Genomic DNA, 15,976 nt, shown 5'->3' on the forward strand with positions numbered 1-15,976 from the left:
GGTGGCCTGCAAATCTTTAGTTGTTTCTGGGCACTCATTCTCCCATCTTTTGACCAACAAAAGAAGGTAATGAGATCGATCTGTGGGTGTTTGATCAGTCCACCGGGGAGACATGTCTTGATCTGCCACACGCACACAGTAGAAAACATATGACTCGTTCAATTAAGATCATGAGCTGAAACCAAGTTAACCCCAAAGTATTCTGCAGTGACTGATGCTTTCCTTCTAAGCCATTGCCATCGTTAAAACAAGGCTACAGAGTAGTGTTGCAGTGTGTGTCCCACAGGCAAAGCTTCTTTGACTCTGTTCCACCACTCAATGGAACAGATCGTATGATTGCTAATAAGCTCAGAATATACCACTGACAACTTTTGGATCCACAGCGCCGCTTCTCTTATGATTTCATCTTCACTAAAAACACTGTGCAGCATTCGACAATGCATCATTTGTCCTACTGCTCCTCCTATGACAAACTCAATGACCAGCAGAAAACATACGAAGCTCATACTTGATTCTTAAGATAACATTCTATGCTAGTCAAAGGCTAACACATGATTCCAGACTATGCTTTTGGAACATGCTACAGGTCTGGAAGTATCCATGGTGGCTTCGTAAGATGGAACACATATCAGACTGTGATATCTTTGGCTCTATCCATCCTGTCTTAGATTTCGTTTTGCAAAGAAGAAATCTCAGCTTTTCATAAATGAGCCAAACAGTCGTTAGGTATCTCCAATTTTAAGGGAATGCTAATTTGGTGCTGCATTCTCCCATAACAGAGCAAATGAGAGATATGTAAGATCGACTGTTCTTTCCCAATGTAGCAAAAGCTAACTCTTCTCTCTTTAACCAACAAAAGAAATAGTGCATAGAAGCATGTAATTGTTCTTTTTATGGAAATGCATTCTCTTCTCCTTAAAAGAAAGGCACAAAATTTGTCCTCTCTCTCTCTCTCTCTCTTCTTAACAATAAATATAACAAAATTATTAATCAGCTTCAGATAAGTATTGTGAAGAAAGATTGTTTGTTTCGAGATCAATCGATGACAATAAATAAAAAGAGTTGAACAAGATAAAGAGGCACATCGAAGATCATGAGGTAAGAAACAAAACAATTAGGTATCTTATGTATTGCTAATCAAGAGAAACATGTAATGCAACTAAGCTATTTGGCTCCATTTTAATTAGAATAATTCAGAACAAGAGAACACAGGAAAAAAGAGTTTAGATGCAATGGTAGATTAAGGAAACAAGAATGCATGATAAGATTGAGACGAATTCATTATCATGATAGCTAAGTTGATATTCCTCAAACTTATTCCATCCACGTTACCTATCGCTGTGCATATTATATATACTGCGAGGCTCGAGACAAGTACTTGAAAGATCTCACTCCGATGCCCTAATGAACATGGTCAGATCCAAAGTACTCAGCCCAGAGAGGCCATCTTGCTGCTTCCTCTCTCCAGTGACTTCATCTGGAGCTGCGTGCTGCTGCCTTCCTCTTCCTGCTGCATGGCAGTGGGCGGAGTGAGTGAGAGCGAAAGCAGACTGACGCCTTCCTCGGCCCCGACGCTCATCTTCCCGTTTGCTCCACCGTCTACCGGGTTCCTTCCCAAGCTTAGCTGCAGGTCAACGATGGCCTTGGGCTCTACTTTTCCACGCATCTCTTCCAGCTCCTGGTCATGAAGTGAGAGACGAAGATCGAAAGCTTGCCTACGGATCAAATAACACTACAGTTCTCAACATGGTACCTCGAGTCGATCATCGACGATGATTGGGTCATGCAAACTAGACATGTTATCCTTGAGGGAGTAGCTGCTGCTGCTGTTCTTCCATCCAGGCACAGGAGCAGTACTGGTGGAGACTGGTCGCAGACTACCGCTACCGATCCCATCAAACTTTCCACTTCTAGTCCCATCCATTATTCCCTGGAGGTAATGGTGCCGAGATCTGGGATTCCTTGCATCAAACAACTGGGATGAAGATGGCTTCCCGTCCTCCCCGAAGAACAATCCTTGATCTTGAGATCTGCTATGAGGATGGAACAAAACAACACTTCCTTTAGGAATTAGGGTTTGAGAGCTCGAGCTCGAGGGTAGTATGACCGACATAAGCAGAATTCGAGTTGTATACCCATAGTTGCCAGTTTTAAGATCGAATGGCTTTAGCCTCTGCATAAGGCTGTAAAAGCGATCGGTCTCCTGAGGACTCCACTGAAAATAGCCACTATTTTCCATGCCGGAGGACTGATATGAAGAAGCAGCAGTTCTCTGATAAGACATCTCATGTAGGCCTCTTCTCAAGTACGCATCCATGGGAGATACAGCTGCAACAATTGACAATGCTACATATGTTGGTTGTCTTCTTTCCCCAAGCATGATCCATGTAGTATAGCACAAGAAGGTGAGCATTATCTTTGAAGCTATAATACCAAACACAGAGGAATTCTGAAGAACTACATGTGTGAGAGGATTTATGCTATGTATTAGGCCACAAGATTACATGGGGAATTTGGAAGATGATGTTTGAATCCTTCAAGAAAAAAAGGGTGACCAAAATCAAACCTGAAAAGAAGGGCGACTTCTCTTGCCAAGCATTGTCTAGCTTCTTGCTTCGATACATCTGATGCAAGAAAAAGGTTGCAGAGATCATGACAAGGAAGGGAAAAATCTAAAAAATAAGGGCAATTAGAACCATCTTTTGGGTGGGTAGCTGCTTGATTAGGTTTTCTATGCCTCACCTGCAAGTGACTCTTTACATGCGCTATATTGAGTCCCCTCACATTCATCACCTGAAGAACCAACTTTGGTGTCGCTCCTGCACCATCCATTTCATCAATAAGGTGATTGCAAGACTAGATCAGCTAGAGACAACGGAGCAATGCTCTGAAATCCTTTCTTTCTTTGTAGATAAATGGAGGAAAAATGAGGGGAAAAGGAAAAATCATCTCATCAATTACGTAATCTTCCCTTACAGTTTCCTCAACATCAAATGTTTATAAGGGTAGCATTTCGTGAGCTTACTGTCTGGTCCACCGAGCCTGTCCACCGCATGGACAAAGGAGATGTGGAGATCCGGAGTCCACCGCAGCCTCGGCAGCTTGGAACGATTGTACTGCCTCACCGTCGGCATCCTAATCTGATCGACTCCCTCGGCTGGCCTGCCGCTCTTGGTATCGCAGTTGCTTCCACTGTCGTTGTTGCTGCTGCTGCTGTTGTTGCTGGAGCTCGCTCCTCCTGCCACCTCCGTAACGCTACCTCCATCATCATCATCGCCGCTGCCTCCGTCGCTCCCCACACCCTCGTTAAGATCCAGTTCGTCCAATCTCCTCTTGTGCGTCGCAGATCGGCAGCTCCTGGTGCTTCTCTCCTCGCTTTTCTCCTCATCTCCGCAGACGTCCACCGCCGCAGCCTCCACCGCCTCTGCCATGTCTCCCCCTCCTTTTGGCCGCCTCCTACTTTTCTTACACTACCATTTGGCTTAGCATGATGAGGAAGGTGGGAGAGTAAGAGAAAGGGGAGTGTAGGGACAGCAGTGATGATATTAATATTGAGGGTGAGAGAGAAAGATGTGGACGTGTTGAAGACTCATGATATAATATGGCCATCAGCAAGTATTCCCCACTTGGACTACTTCTCTATTATAATTGATTTCACTGTTGTGTGGGAGAAAAGAACAGTGCTGAGAAGCCCAGAGGACGAAGAGAAGCATAGATGGTATCTCGAGGGGGAAGGAGATGAGTTCCTGTCACCGATATATAGCAATCACTATGGTGTTCAAACCGGTTTGCAGGGCTAAATCAAATTAAACTAATTTTTAGTTCGATTATATTAAATTAAGATAGGTTCGAACCAAAATCAATTCGAATCTACCTAATCATATCGATTCGATTAATCAATTTATTATTTTTAATAATTTAAAAAATATTTTTTAGATGAATCGAACTGAAATCTTAGTTCAATTAGACGGACTTCATACAATTTATGAAATTATGATATTAAAAATTAGGTCAAAATCGATTTGATTTTTGTTAGTGAATAAAAGTACTGTGGCTGATGAGTCAGCACGGTTAGGGAGCATATGGCGGGGTGAGTAGGATGGTGAGGTGGCCGCGTCCTCGAGAAGGAATGTTGATCGACGTTGGTCGGGATCCGGGCTGACTCATTGCTCTTCTTTATATCGATGATGTGCGGTATTGGATTCTGATATTAGTTAGGATGTGACGTGTGACGTCGGTGATGACTCATCTGGGGATCAAAATATGTTATATCAATTCTGGAATGAGAATCGTTTATAGTATTCAAAATCAAATTATTGATGAATCAATTTAGATTGATTCGTAGCTGAATCAAATTTTTTATTCGATTTGAACACCCCTAATAACCTCGATGCGAAGTGATCGATACAAATCAAAACAATTATTCTCCTCAAAAGCACATTTACTCACGAGGATGGAAACCGAAGTCAAACAAAACAAGCCTGGTGACAAATTCATGCTCATTTAAAGCATATTTGCACTTTGCGTTTCAAGACAATACGACAACTTCGATTCCTATGACGTTCATGCGAGGAGCGTGCAATGGTGAACACATGGCCACTGTGTTACGAACGTAGGGTTAAACCGAGTTTGACTTGTGCTTCTCTATTTATGGCTTGGCCGGTCCTCTTCTATTTCCAACAAGTAATGAGAAACCGATTGCATTAATCATCATGAGATGATGAGAGGAATCATGATGGTTGTGATTCGAAGATAAAAGAACCAAATTCTTGACATTGATAATATATATATACGGATATATTACATATTTAATTGTTTATACCGTACAAATCAATCTATGGATGACAATTTGGCATCGGCCGTTGACAAGACACTCACGACATTTTCTATAAGACGCCGAAGAAACGATCGCATTCCAATTGGGATTTGAATGGCCGACAAAAGGGTAAGAAGTCACAATGTGATGGTTTCCCAACTATTGCGTGAAAGCGTTGGGTGTCAACAATGCACGCATCTCCCTGACTTTTCATCCACGTCAATACGTTGACCGGTCGTCTACCATCGCATGCATGCCTACAATTCCGTATCGTGATTATTCCCATCGAGCACGAATATTGGCGCAATCGTCAAACTGCATCTTTGACTTGTCCATGTTGATTAGACCGAATGGCTGTAAGATTCTTCCAACCGAGAGAATTGGGAAGGATACAGTGATGGACTGCACCTAATTCAGAAATCGCAGGCTACTCAGAATGATTTAGAGTGGCATGCACATTGGACTCGATGATGAGTCTGATGGGAATACTTTGGCTTCACTCTCCTCCTCGTTGACTAGCCTTGGAAATGTAGATGTGTGTGGCGTTCACATGCAGTGGTCACGTCCTTCGCATGTATATTATTACTTTCCATGCAACGTAGGTGGATGTAAATATATATTCCGGCATGGTTCAACTCACACACACACACACTACAATAATCGCAATCCACAATAGCATATCAAATTCGAAGAGAGGACAAATATTCCAGAACTAAAAGCGGTATATAATGGTGCTACAATTGTTGCAGCTGTTCCTCGGATGACATAAACAAGCCGAGTGTACAGATCGGGAATCGATGCTGCATGCATGTTTTATATATTGGGAGCTGGAGAATCTTAGAAGGTTTTGGCATTGGTTTCACGCATGGAGACATCATCCCATCGTCACCCTCATGAGACAGATATGGAGGCTGGAAGCTGCACAATGATGCAATCTACTTCACATTTAAAACTCCAACAAGGCATGCGAGTTGATGAACATCATGTGGGTGGAAAGTGTAGTTATATCAGAAGCTAAGAAGCATCTCACTGTAGCCTGTGAGCATGAACAGTGAGCCAAATTGACTGAGTTATTGATGCAATATTGTACTGAGGGGGATCAGAGACTACGGGTGGTGTTATTGAGTTGTAGAATATCCTCCATGCAATATAGCATTGTCGAGTACATATCCCCCACATGAGAATAAACAAAAGCATGGTAGGCAGATCTGAATGAGGCCACCTTGTCCTCTTCTGCACCTGCTGTTGCTTCACCCCCCTCCCGGTCCCTTCTCAAGCTTGATGGGTCTGCTAGTTTGCGTGACTGCTGCTTGTCCTCCTTCTGCTGCCGCTTCGTTGGATACTGCATTGACATGGCTGACCAACTGAAGCTCCAATGCGTTGGCTGAAGACCCGCCGCAAACATAGGCATTTTCTTCGAGACAGTATCACTGTCTCACATGCATGCATGCCTGCCTGCCTGCCTTCCTTTTCTCTCTCTCTCTCTCTCACTCAAGTTTTACCGCTGCTTCCATGTATTATATGGCTACTGTTCGTCAGCGAGTTCAGGACGACTCTCATCCCAATGTTGCTGACGAAGTGGGCAGAAAACAAAAGGGAAACTGTCCTGCTTGGAGCTTCTAATCATCACGTATCTTCAAAGATGTTTTTTACTCTGCAGCTTTCTAACTTTCAAAGCTTGCACTACAAGTGTTCACTATATTTTATGGATTCTCTTCAAATCCTACCCAACTCACATATTATTCATATCTGTAATAGTTTCAACTGAATTCATTTCAATTTCGATGAACGAGTGTGAGGTCGAGTGGGTAAAAAAGGTACAGTACTCGAAGTAAAAGATAACTAAACCTAGCTAGCTGCTGCTGCTGCAATCCCTACTTGCTACCCACAGGGATGGATAGACCAATACAGAGAGGGTATGTTGAATGAATCATGGATGGGCTGGTTTGGCCCGTCATGCTACTGGGATCACAGATACGAGTCATATGACACTGATGGCAACGGAAACTACCATGTACTCGTGTTGATCACTGGGTCGAGAACAAGTTGGGAGTGGATTCACAGAGATAGCCATGAAATCTTACTCACCCTCGGTCGCAGTAAGCGACAACCTATGAAGGGGACTACTCGCTGTGCCTGTGTATGCGCGCATGGCTCGCATCCTTTGGACAGGATAACTCACTGATCCAAGGATCATGCAGCGATGGAATGGGTCAGGGTTGCCCCGTCCTTGTCTCTTGTTTCGGAAGACACGGCTGACATGGGCATGTGGATCTCACTGTAATCAACCAAGCATGTTTCGAGAGTGATTCCATCAACTTGAATACATCTACTGTGCTCAACAACGCCATGTGTACTCTGTCTGAAGCAGATGATATATTTGCTTGGGTGTCTCAAGAAAATTCATCGTACGTAAGCTTATTTGTTCTGTTAGGATTACATGCATGGAATTCGTAGGTAAACTTCGTCCAGCGGTTGACAGTGATGGAGAATATTAGATTTGTAGGACTAATATGTTAGGTCTGATTTCGAAGAGGAGAGAAGGAAGAAGGCACACAGTAATGCAATTATTCTCATTCAATCTAAAATTACAGTAATCTTCTCATTATTTTCTTTCATAATCCAACTACTTTTTAATTCTAATTAATACTTATTTTATTTTCTGAATTATCTTTAATATTTCTTAAAATTCCAACCCATTAATATCAAGGGATAGCAAGCCAAGTTTGTTTTGGGACTCAATTCACCTTCCGGCAATTCAACCTGATCTCTCCGCTTGTTCCTGTCAATGGGCTGATGTTCCCCATCTTCACCATGGCCGCCGCGAAGTCACTTGCAAAGGCGGCAGCGTTGGTGCTGTACTGCCGCACCAGTGCGTCCTGAGAACCGTTGTTGAAGAGCTCCTGGTCTGAGTGGAGGAGGCCTCTATGAGCGACGAGGTTCTGGAAGTACTTGTTGTCGAAGGTGGTGGGAGTCTGGAGGTCCAGCGGCGCCAAGTTGTTGTCGCCGCCGGACGACGGGCAGCTCTGCTGGCGCTGCGACGCGAAGCTGGGATCGATGTTGGTGTCGTTGTAGATGTGGGGGCGGAAGCTGATGCACCGCGCGAGGCCGATGGTGTGGCCGCCCGACAGCGCCGTCATGTCCCGGGCGTTCAAGTTCTTGTTGGCGAAGGATGATATGAGCTGGGAGAGGCTGAAGCCGGGGCCTGGGAGGTTGCTGTTGGCGGCGCTTTGGCTGGCGGTGGTGGCGTCCCGGCGCCCCAGTGGCACTGTCCATGTTGGTCCACCAAGCTGCAGAGCATATCATGCATATTCGTCAGCCAAACTACTACTACTACTACTACTACTACTCTCTCTCTCTCTCTCAAACATGTAAAGATACCGACCAGTACTACGCCGTCGCGTGCGGCCAGCGCGAGGATGTCGGCGCAGGAGACGGTAGAGGGGCAGGCCGCTTCGACGCTGGATTTGATGGTGTCGATAACTTCGAATCCACGGACAGAGTTGGCGTTTGGCATCGCGTTCTTCTCTCCGGTGAACGTCGCCGTGTCATCCAGTAGAATGGATCCATCGCAGCCCTGTCGACCAAAGCATATAAGCTTTATTGAGCACTCCATCGTATGGTTCTCCGAGCAAGAATATGAATTCCAAATGGAACAACACAATCAACACCAATATACCCTTAAATAAGACCATAAGAAGAGAAATGAAATGATGCATACGTTGACAAAGCAGTCATGGAAGAAAAGCCGGAGAATGGATGCGCCCAATCTCTGCTCTCGATTCACTGCCTGCGTCATTCCCGACCGCACGATGCTCTGGAGATTCGGGCACGTACTGCTGTAGAAGGTCGGCGACAGCTGCCCATTAATGGCAGCACAGGCAAGCAGGGAGAGGAAACAAAGCACGACGAAGCCATTGCAGGTGGTGGCCATGGTCGATCGACAAGGTCAACGCACTACTACTTAGATGGTCGACTTGAGATGGGAAGAAGGCCTCGACATAGCCAGTTATATATACTGCTCTTTCTTGCATGTTCCATTCGATTAGACAAGCTTCAAGAAGGGAAGATTGGTTGGGAAGCAAGTCATTATGCGTCTCGATGGCCACCTGCAACCACCATCAGAAAGCGGATGCAGACTCGAAGTGAAGAGGAAGCCATGGAACCCATCCATGTCACTTTCGTCGGCTCTCTAGTCCATGGTGAGCACATTCTCATCGAACGTATTCATACTTCTTTCCACCCTAATGTCTCATTCCAAGAGCAACTTCTTGTCACAGAAGTGTTACAGGTGCAGTCTTGCTTGCTGCACATCCTCATCAGGTAGCGCCATGATTAAGTTTGTAGTGAATGGCAAACATAATGGCGATGACCTTAAACTTGTCTGCGGTTCTTCCACGTTAAGATGGTGGGGGAAGAGAGAAGGATAGATAGAGAGAGGAAGCTTAATTGAGGTATTCAGGGTCGGTCACCAAACGACATGGCTTAGCTTTTGAAGCAAAGCAAAGATGGAATTGCTTTATCGATTCAACTTCATGATATTGTGGGATCTTTGAGTGATGCGCAGGTGCAAATGATGCTTGTACATCTAACTCATCACCATGATCTAACTTAGACGGATGAGCCATGCAGTGAGGTGCCTAATGATCAACACAAGGATGCTTCTCGTTACAACACACCACTTGATCATTGGAGTTTGGCGGTAGGACGCCATCAATCATGCTTTCTATTGTAGAGCTCAAGTAAGTAACTTCTGTGTGTGTGTACTTGATGTTCCAGGAAAACTCGGCAGAGGACGGAGGTTGTGAAGTCATTTTCTCAAACAAGAACAGCCGCAGACCTAATGGATTCCGGCAAGGAAGTCAAATTCGTGAGGATTGCCATATATTGCATCAAATGTTAATTCAATCCAAATAGATGTTATCATATCTCCTCGACTATGTCATGATCGACTTATATTGAGTTAGACATCAATTCAACTCAGAAACTCAAATGAATAGATTATAAATATATCATTAGATTATTTTAATATTTATAAACATAATATTATTCTCTTAATTTTCTTTTAATTTATCGCAACACAACCTTCGGATGCACGCTTGAAGTTATTCCAGAATTTTGACCGAGTTTTGTGGATATGTGATGACAGTTGTGCAGAATGGCGACGGCATGCTTTGACCGTGACAGCATCGTTTTCTGGTTGACTAAGGTATTGCTGCATTTATGATCTTCTTAAGAAGACGCCGTATGGCTCTTCAACTTGGGTAGGCTGAAATAGTTGATCGATGTTGATACATTGATGCTCATGAATTTGACTTTACACTCTGTAATTGATAGCATATATGGATGATAAGTGATGAAGACATAATTTGGGGTCATGACCTTAACATAACTTATCAAAATCCTTTTCCTTTGAAGATAAACTTGATATGATATGAGCTAATCAAACAGTAGGCTTGTCTCAGACACTTCATCGTAGACAAAAGCCTAATTATTACTTGCGTGCTTCACTCTAAGCAAAGCTAAGTAATAATGGGAATGCATTCAACCCATGCGGGTATCAGTTCGCCTTCCTGCAATTTAACCTGATCTGCCCCTTCGTCCCCGTCAGCGGGCTGATGTTGCCCATCTTCACCATGGCCGCCGTGAAGTCGCCGTTGAAGACCGCGGGATTCGTGCTGTACTGCCGGACCAGCGAGTCCTGGGACCCGCCGTTGAAGAGCTCCTGGTCCGAGTGCAGGAGGCCCTTCCGAACCATCAGGTTCTGGTAGTACTTGTTGTCGAAGGTGGTGGGGGTCTGGAGGTCGAGCGGGGCCAGGTTGCTGTCGCCACCGGACGAGGGGCAGTTCTGCTTGCGGAGCGCGGCGAAGCTGGCGTTGACGTTGGCGTCGTTGTAGATGTGGGAGCGGAAGCTGGTGCAGCGGGCTTGGCCGATGGTGTGGGCGCCGGAGAGCGCGGTCATGTCCCGCGCGCTCAGGCCCTTGGCGGCGAAGGAGGAGACGAGCTGGGAGAGGCTGGAGCCGGGGCCGGGGAGGTTGCTGTTGGCCGCGCTCTGGCTGGCGGTGGTGGCGTCCCTGCGCCCCAGTTGCACCGTCCACGTCGGTCCACCAAGCTGCACGCAGTACTCAAATCGTTAGCGGCGAACGTCGTCGTCGTCATCATCATCACCACCATCATTATCTATGCAGGGTTCATGCGGGACAGCACAACGCGATGAGTCAGGACACGATCGCTCACCAGGACGACGCCATCGCGTGCGGCGAGGGCGAGGATATCAGCGCACGACACGGTGGCTTTGCAGGCGGCCTCGACGTTGGACTTGATGGTGTCGATGACTTCGAAGCCACGGGCAGAGTTGGCGTTCGGCCCTGCGCTCTTCTCGCCGGTGAAACTGGAGGTGTCGTCCAGTAGTATCGACCCGTCGCAGCCCTGAGAAACCAACAGATGACATGTCTCTTCATCAGCGACCGTAAGCTGTCGATGTAAGGAAGGAAGGAAAGACAGAAGTGAGGCATACATTCACGAAGCAGTCGTGGAAGAAGAGCCGGAGAATGGAAGCGCCCATCCGCGGCTCCTTGTTCACGGCTTGTCTCATGGCGGACCTCACTATGCTCTGGAGGTTGGGACATGTACTACCGTAGAAGGTCGGTGACAACTGGCCATTAATGGCAGCACAGGCAAGCAGAGAAAGGAAACAGAAGAAGAAGACTCGATCAGAGAGTGTGGCCATGGTCGATCACAACTTCGTTACCGAAGATGGCTGAAATGGGATGGGATGGGATGAGATGAGAGAGCTGCCATGGCGAGATACATATATACACAGCGCCATCGCTGTATGGGTTTGAAAAGTCAAAACGGTGGCGGGCATCAAAGATTGCTGCTTCTCTCCAATGCTGAAGTGGCAAGTCAAAGAATGGGCATTGGCGGGCGGATGGAGTTCCAAGAGACTTCCTTATCATCATTAAACATGAGGGCCAAATGGACGCTGGCATGAAACTGACCGCTCTCATGCATGCAAGGAAATAAAGACAAAAGGATAAGATAAGCTAAAGGCTAGCCGACACAGGGGATCTCGACGATACTTTCCGTCTCTTGGATGAGGAGTCCAATTGGAAATCGACTACCCCGACATCAACAACTTGATGATATTATGAACACAGTTCAGTATTTTGACTAGCAACTCTTAATCGTAAGCATCCAAAAATATTCTTGCATGGAGGAGGAAGTAATGCTGGTTAAGAACCGAAGAATGAGCAAGGGATTCTTGTTACTGACGACGAGACCATCGGACTGGGGGATTTGACTGAGTGCGATATGCATGAAAGTGAGGTACCAGATAGTTTTAGTCAGTAAAAAAATTCTTCCTTTTCGTTGGCTCGCTCAACAATGGCTGGTTAATTAGTTCTTCCGAAGAGGTCAAAGTAGCGGAGAACAGAAGCAGGAAGGAAGAATGATCAATCATCCATCCTTCATGCCTGCCTCTGAGTCGACTACGACAGCTAATTGCTGCACGCAGTTTGATGCTTATCCATGGAAGATTCGTTTGTGGAGGATAGTCTCCTATATGGTCTTCTAAGAAAAGTGATTTTATTATGTTCAGGTCCAAAACAGGAATATTGCACATTGCAAAATTGATGGACATGAGTTTCTAAAATTCATAAAATTTGGCATATGATGGATGCTATGTGTATGCATTTCAAGAAAAAAAGGTAAACCCTACATGGCTGCTATTGAGAACCAAACGAATCAAATCAGATGGTTTTATTTCTCAATCTTTCTGACTTGCTATTACGGAACCAAGATCTAAAGGATTAAAAAAGTCAATCATTCACAATCACCGATGAAGGATTCCTTGAAAAGTTAAGGATTAGTAATCCTTTTTAGAAATCGAATGGATTCGAGAGATTAACGGCATGCTAAGCACATCATAAATATGACTTCCATAGAATATACCTCTTAAAATTTCTTGTAGGTTAAGCTGTGGACTATTAACAAAGCTGCTGATATTCAATGTCCACAAAAATCACGACGGCAGAAAAATAACAATCTTTACTACTAGAATCACAAAATTGGAAAAATAGAACAGTTTTCTTAAAGAACTACTCTGATGAAGAAAAAAAACACTGATGGGAGCTGATCCGACTGCAAAAGAAGTTCCAAAGTTCAGTCATACCAGAACCTATGATGTGGTTCCCTGAGCCTTGTTAAGGATGACACCCTCGTATTTCACCTGGAACCACTTCATTGAATCCTCCTTGGTCACTCTGTGCTGAATGCCAACACGGGACTTGCATCGGCGGCGACGGCTCACTCGATATCCAGCACGCTCTAGGACAACATAGAAATCCATGCCATAGATACCCGTCGATGGATCATACCTGTGAAATTGACATGAAACATTCAGTAATTGAAACAAAGGAGACGTTATAAAACACGAGGAATGACAAATAAGCTAATAATCAACCTTCTAACAAATTTTAAGACCATGCTAATCCTATTACTACTTTGAAATATGTATGCCATGGTGCAAACAAGAATTCTATTCAAGGACTCGATCAAATACCAAGTTTCACAAAATAAGTTTTCATGAATTTTTGTGGAAATTAAAATTTGATTTATGTGCCAATTAAAATTTGATTTATGTGCTATCAACCCCAAAATAGTAGATCCAACTTGGGAAGTAAATGACAAGAAGAGCTAGCAGGGTTTTAAACCCAACCAGTTTTCTCAAATTAAAGACTGCATCAGAGTCAGTCAACTTTATTCTTTTGTTCACCAAGAAAGCTCTAATTCAGAAGAGAAAGGTAAATGTAAACTGTTTAATATAATCAACCCAAACAAAGATGCCATGTTACATGAAATCATGGCCAACCATACTTTTGCAGCAGTATCACTTCTCTAAAACTGTAATCTCCACCTACACCAGATATTGGAGTCCATTACCGAGCAAAAACTCCCCTCCATATGACCTACCTAGCAACTGTCAAAGAAGGAAAACAAACCATTTCAGTAACATCTCCAGCTTATCTTAATAAAATAGAATCTTGTTGACACCTGTGATACACACGTGATGGCCTGTATAGTCCCTCAACCACATGATTTCTTTTGGATATGCTACAAGTTTTGACTGAATGAAACATTCTGAATGTCTATTTCAATACCACAGCAACTACATTTTCCCTCAATCATAAAATTGTTGTTCTTTCCTGATAATCAGCCTGTCAAATGATACTTGTCATAGCCATCAAAAATCATTCTTGCCAGCTCATGCCACTTATCATATCAGTGTCATCTTCTCATGGATGGACATATTTACTGACTCCAGAAAGAAAGAAAATCTTATTTACTGCTTCCAATTCATCCAGAAGTTCCTTTCTCCCTTTGGACTGTATTAAGTGTTTGCTACTCGTACAAGGCCTACCAGACTTGCTTTATGAACAACACATTATCTCTGTAGGACAAATGTAAAGGGTAGTACCATACTGTAAGTTACAACCCAAAGCTTAACATATTTTTCGCCATGATCTAAAATACTAATTATACATTGATTATGCTTTACAATGTAATTACCTTTTCCTTGTTTCCAAATTTACCCAAAGGGTCATATATTTTTTCCACTTACAGAATACATTAGCAGCCTATGTGTATTGACGTGGATCATGATCAGAATAATAATTGTCATTTGTGCCACCTAATATGGAACACACTAAAACACTGACAGATGCAATAAAAGTGTAAGGGTTAAAAAACAAAGACATCTTGTGATCTATATTCAATTTCACTAAGTTCACAGGACAAGAAGTGCAATAGTTTACCATGAAGTATGATACCTCCAGTCTGAAGTGTCAATTTGCAACATATAAACTGTCACTAGAAACTAAAAAGCTGTAACTAGACTTCGTATACAAAACTTTCCAGAGACAAAAGTACACCAATCACATATCCCCGCATCATAATTGTATCCCCACTGGTAAGATGAACCATTTAGAGGTTTAGTTAAAACAAAAAAATGTAATTGTCATTTTAATTAACAGATGTGATTGATGACTGCAATAAAACATAACATAAACATGAATTCAGGCACAGATATTCATATCTTTGTACTCTATATTTGTGGTTTTCGAAGAAAAAAATGAACAAAATAAATAAAAACAAAACTTTCGCTTACTTAATTCCAAGATCAATATGCTCTTGTATGCCAAACCCAAAGCAGCCAGTATCACTGAAGTTTCTCCTCAGCAGCTCATATTCCTTCACCTTCAATCCACTTTCCAGAAGTTGCATTGCCTTGTCACCTCTGACTGTGACATAGCACGCAATCTTCTCATTACGCCTGATCCCAAACGACCGGACAGTGTACCTAGCTGCAGAGTTATATGGGCAATAAAAGAAAGGCCAAGAGAAGAAGAATCTTGGAACTATACATTCATTTCACGAAACAACAAAATGTACCCTTTGAGAAAACAGGTGTCTGCCCACTCAACTGCTCCAAAACCTGCACCGCAAGGGGAAACAGGATATATAACAAAACAACCAATCGCCATTCTAAGGAATAAGATACCCGTAAGGACTAATACACACAGATCCAACCCCCATAATCTGCAATACATAGAGAAAGTACCTTAGCGGCCCTAGTGAGGCGATCACCGCTCTCGCCGACGGAGATGTTGAGTACGAGCTTCTGGACCTTGATCTCTCTCATCGGGTTCGACAGCTTCTTCTCGGAAGCCTGTGCCGGAGGAGAAGAATAATTCCATCAGAGGCGAGAAAGAAGGAGAGAGTAGCACACAGAAGAAGAGACAGAGAAATAGAGAGAGAACGGAAAACCATTGCTACAGGGAGATCGGCCGAGTGGAGAGGCGGCGTCGGAGTCGCAGCAGCTCGCGCGGCGGAGAGATCGGCAGGAACGAGAAACCCTAAATAGCGGAGCGCGAGCGGCTTTTGTTTGATGTAGGCGAGAGCTCGAAATGACGGAAATGCCACCAACGAAGCCCTTCAGTAGACTAATGGGCCTTATTAGGCCAACCCAAAATGAGTTTGAATAGTTAGGATTAAGAATCTCTTTTACATGGGATTTCATGGTGATCTACGTTTAATTAATAAGCTTTATTCATTAATTAGTTTGGTATCATTTCAATTACATGAGATTTCATGGAGAAA

At 43.9% G+C, this 15,976-nt stretch overlaps 4 protein-coding genes across 5 annotated transcripts; all 4 read right to left on the reverse strand.

The window, feature by feature from the left end:
• Positions 1–1,138: 1,138 nt before the first annotated feature.
• Positions 1,139–3,515, reverse strand: LOC135616093 (two-component response regulator ARR18-like). 2 transcript variants are annotated; one of them, XM_065115272.1, is made up of 6 exons: positions 3,026–3,515; positions 2,743–2,819; positions 2,567–2,624; positions 2,136–2,328; positions 1,754–2,033; positions 1,139–1,678 (listed from the first exon to the last, which is right to left on the reverse strand). In XM_065115272.1, exons 1-6 carry the CDS (start codon positions 3,429–3,431, stop codon positions 1,430–1,432), a joined length of 1,263 nt encoding a protein of 420 aa, XP_064971344.1. In that variant the 5' UTR covers positions 3,432–3,515; the 3' UTR covers positions 1,139–1,429. The 2 variants fall into 2 exon arrangements, with proteins under 2 accessions (XP_064971344.1, XP_064971345.1); XM_065115273.1 differs by having other exon boundaries at positions 1,141–1,678; positions 1,754–2,030; positions 3,026–3,514.
• Positions 3,516–7,359: 3,844 nt separating this feature from the next.
• Positions 7,360–8,841, reverse strand: LOC103991241 (peroxidase P7). Its single transcript, XM_009410618.3, has 3 exons — positions 8,538–8,841; positions 8,202–8,393; positions 7,360–8,106 (listed from the first exon to the last, which is right to left on the reverse strand). Exons 1-3 carry the CDS (start codon positions 8,748–8,750, stop codon positions 7,555–7,557), a joined length of 957 nt encoding a protein of 318 aa, XP_009408893.2. The 5' UTR covers positions 8,751–8,841; the 3' UTR covers positions 7,360–7,554.
• Positions 8,842–10,184: 1,343 nt separating this feature from the next.
• Positions 10,185–11,613, reverse strand: LOC103991242 (peroxidase P7-like). Its single transcript, XM_009410619.3, has 3 exons — positions 11,334–11,613; positions 11,054–11,245; positions 10,185–10,928 (listed from the first exon to the last, which is right to left on the reverse strand). Exons 1-3 carry the CDS (start codon positions 11,544–11,546, stop codon positions 10,377–10,379), a joined length of 957 nt encoding a protein of 318 aa, XP_009408894.2. The 5' UTR covers positions 11,547–11,613; the 3' UTR covers positions 10,185–10,376.
• Positions 11,614–12,847: 1,234 nt separating this feature from the next.
• Positions 12,848–15,796, reverse strand: LOC135616924 (large ribosomal subunit protein uL5-like). Its single transcript, XM_065116666.1, has 5 exons — positions 15,644–15,796; positions 15,438–15,545; positions 15,269–15,311; positions 14,985–15,180; positions 12,848–13,194 (listed from the first exon to the last, which is right to left on the reverse strand). Exons 1-5 carry the CDS (start codon positions 15,644–15,646, stop codon positions 12,996–12,998), a joined length of 549 nt encoding a protein of 182 aa, XP_064972738.1. The 5' UTR covers positions 15,647–15,796; the 3' UTR covers positions 12,848–12,995.
• Between the last annotated feature and the right edge of the window lie 180 nt (positions 15,797–15,976).

Source organism: Musa acuminata, chromosome BXJ2-7 (genome assembly GCF_036884655.1).
Source record: "Musa acuminata AAA Group cultivar baxijiao chromosome BXJ2-7, Cavendish_Baxijiao_AAA, whole genome shotgun sequence".
NCBI classification, from domain to species: domain Eukaryota; kingdom Viridiplantae; phylum Streptophyta; class Magnoliopsida; order Zingiberales; family Musaceae; genus Musa; species Musa acuminata.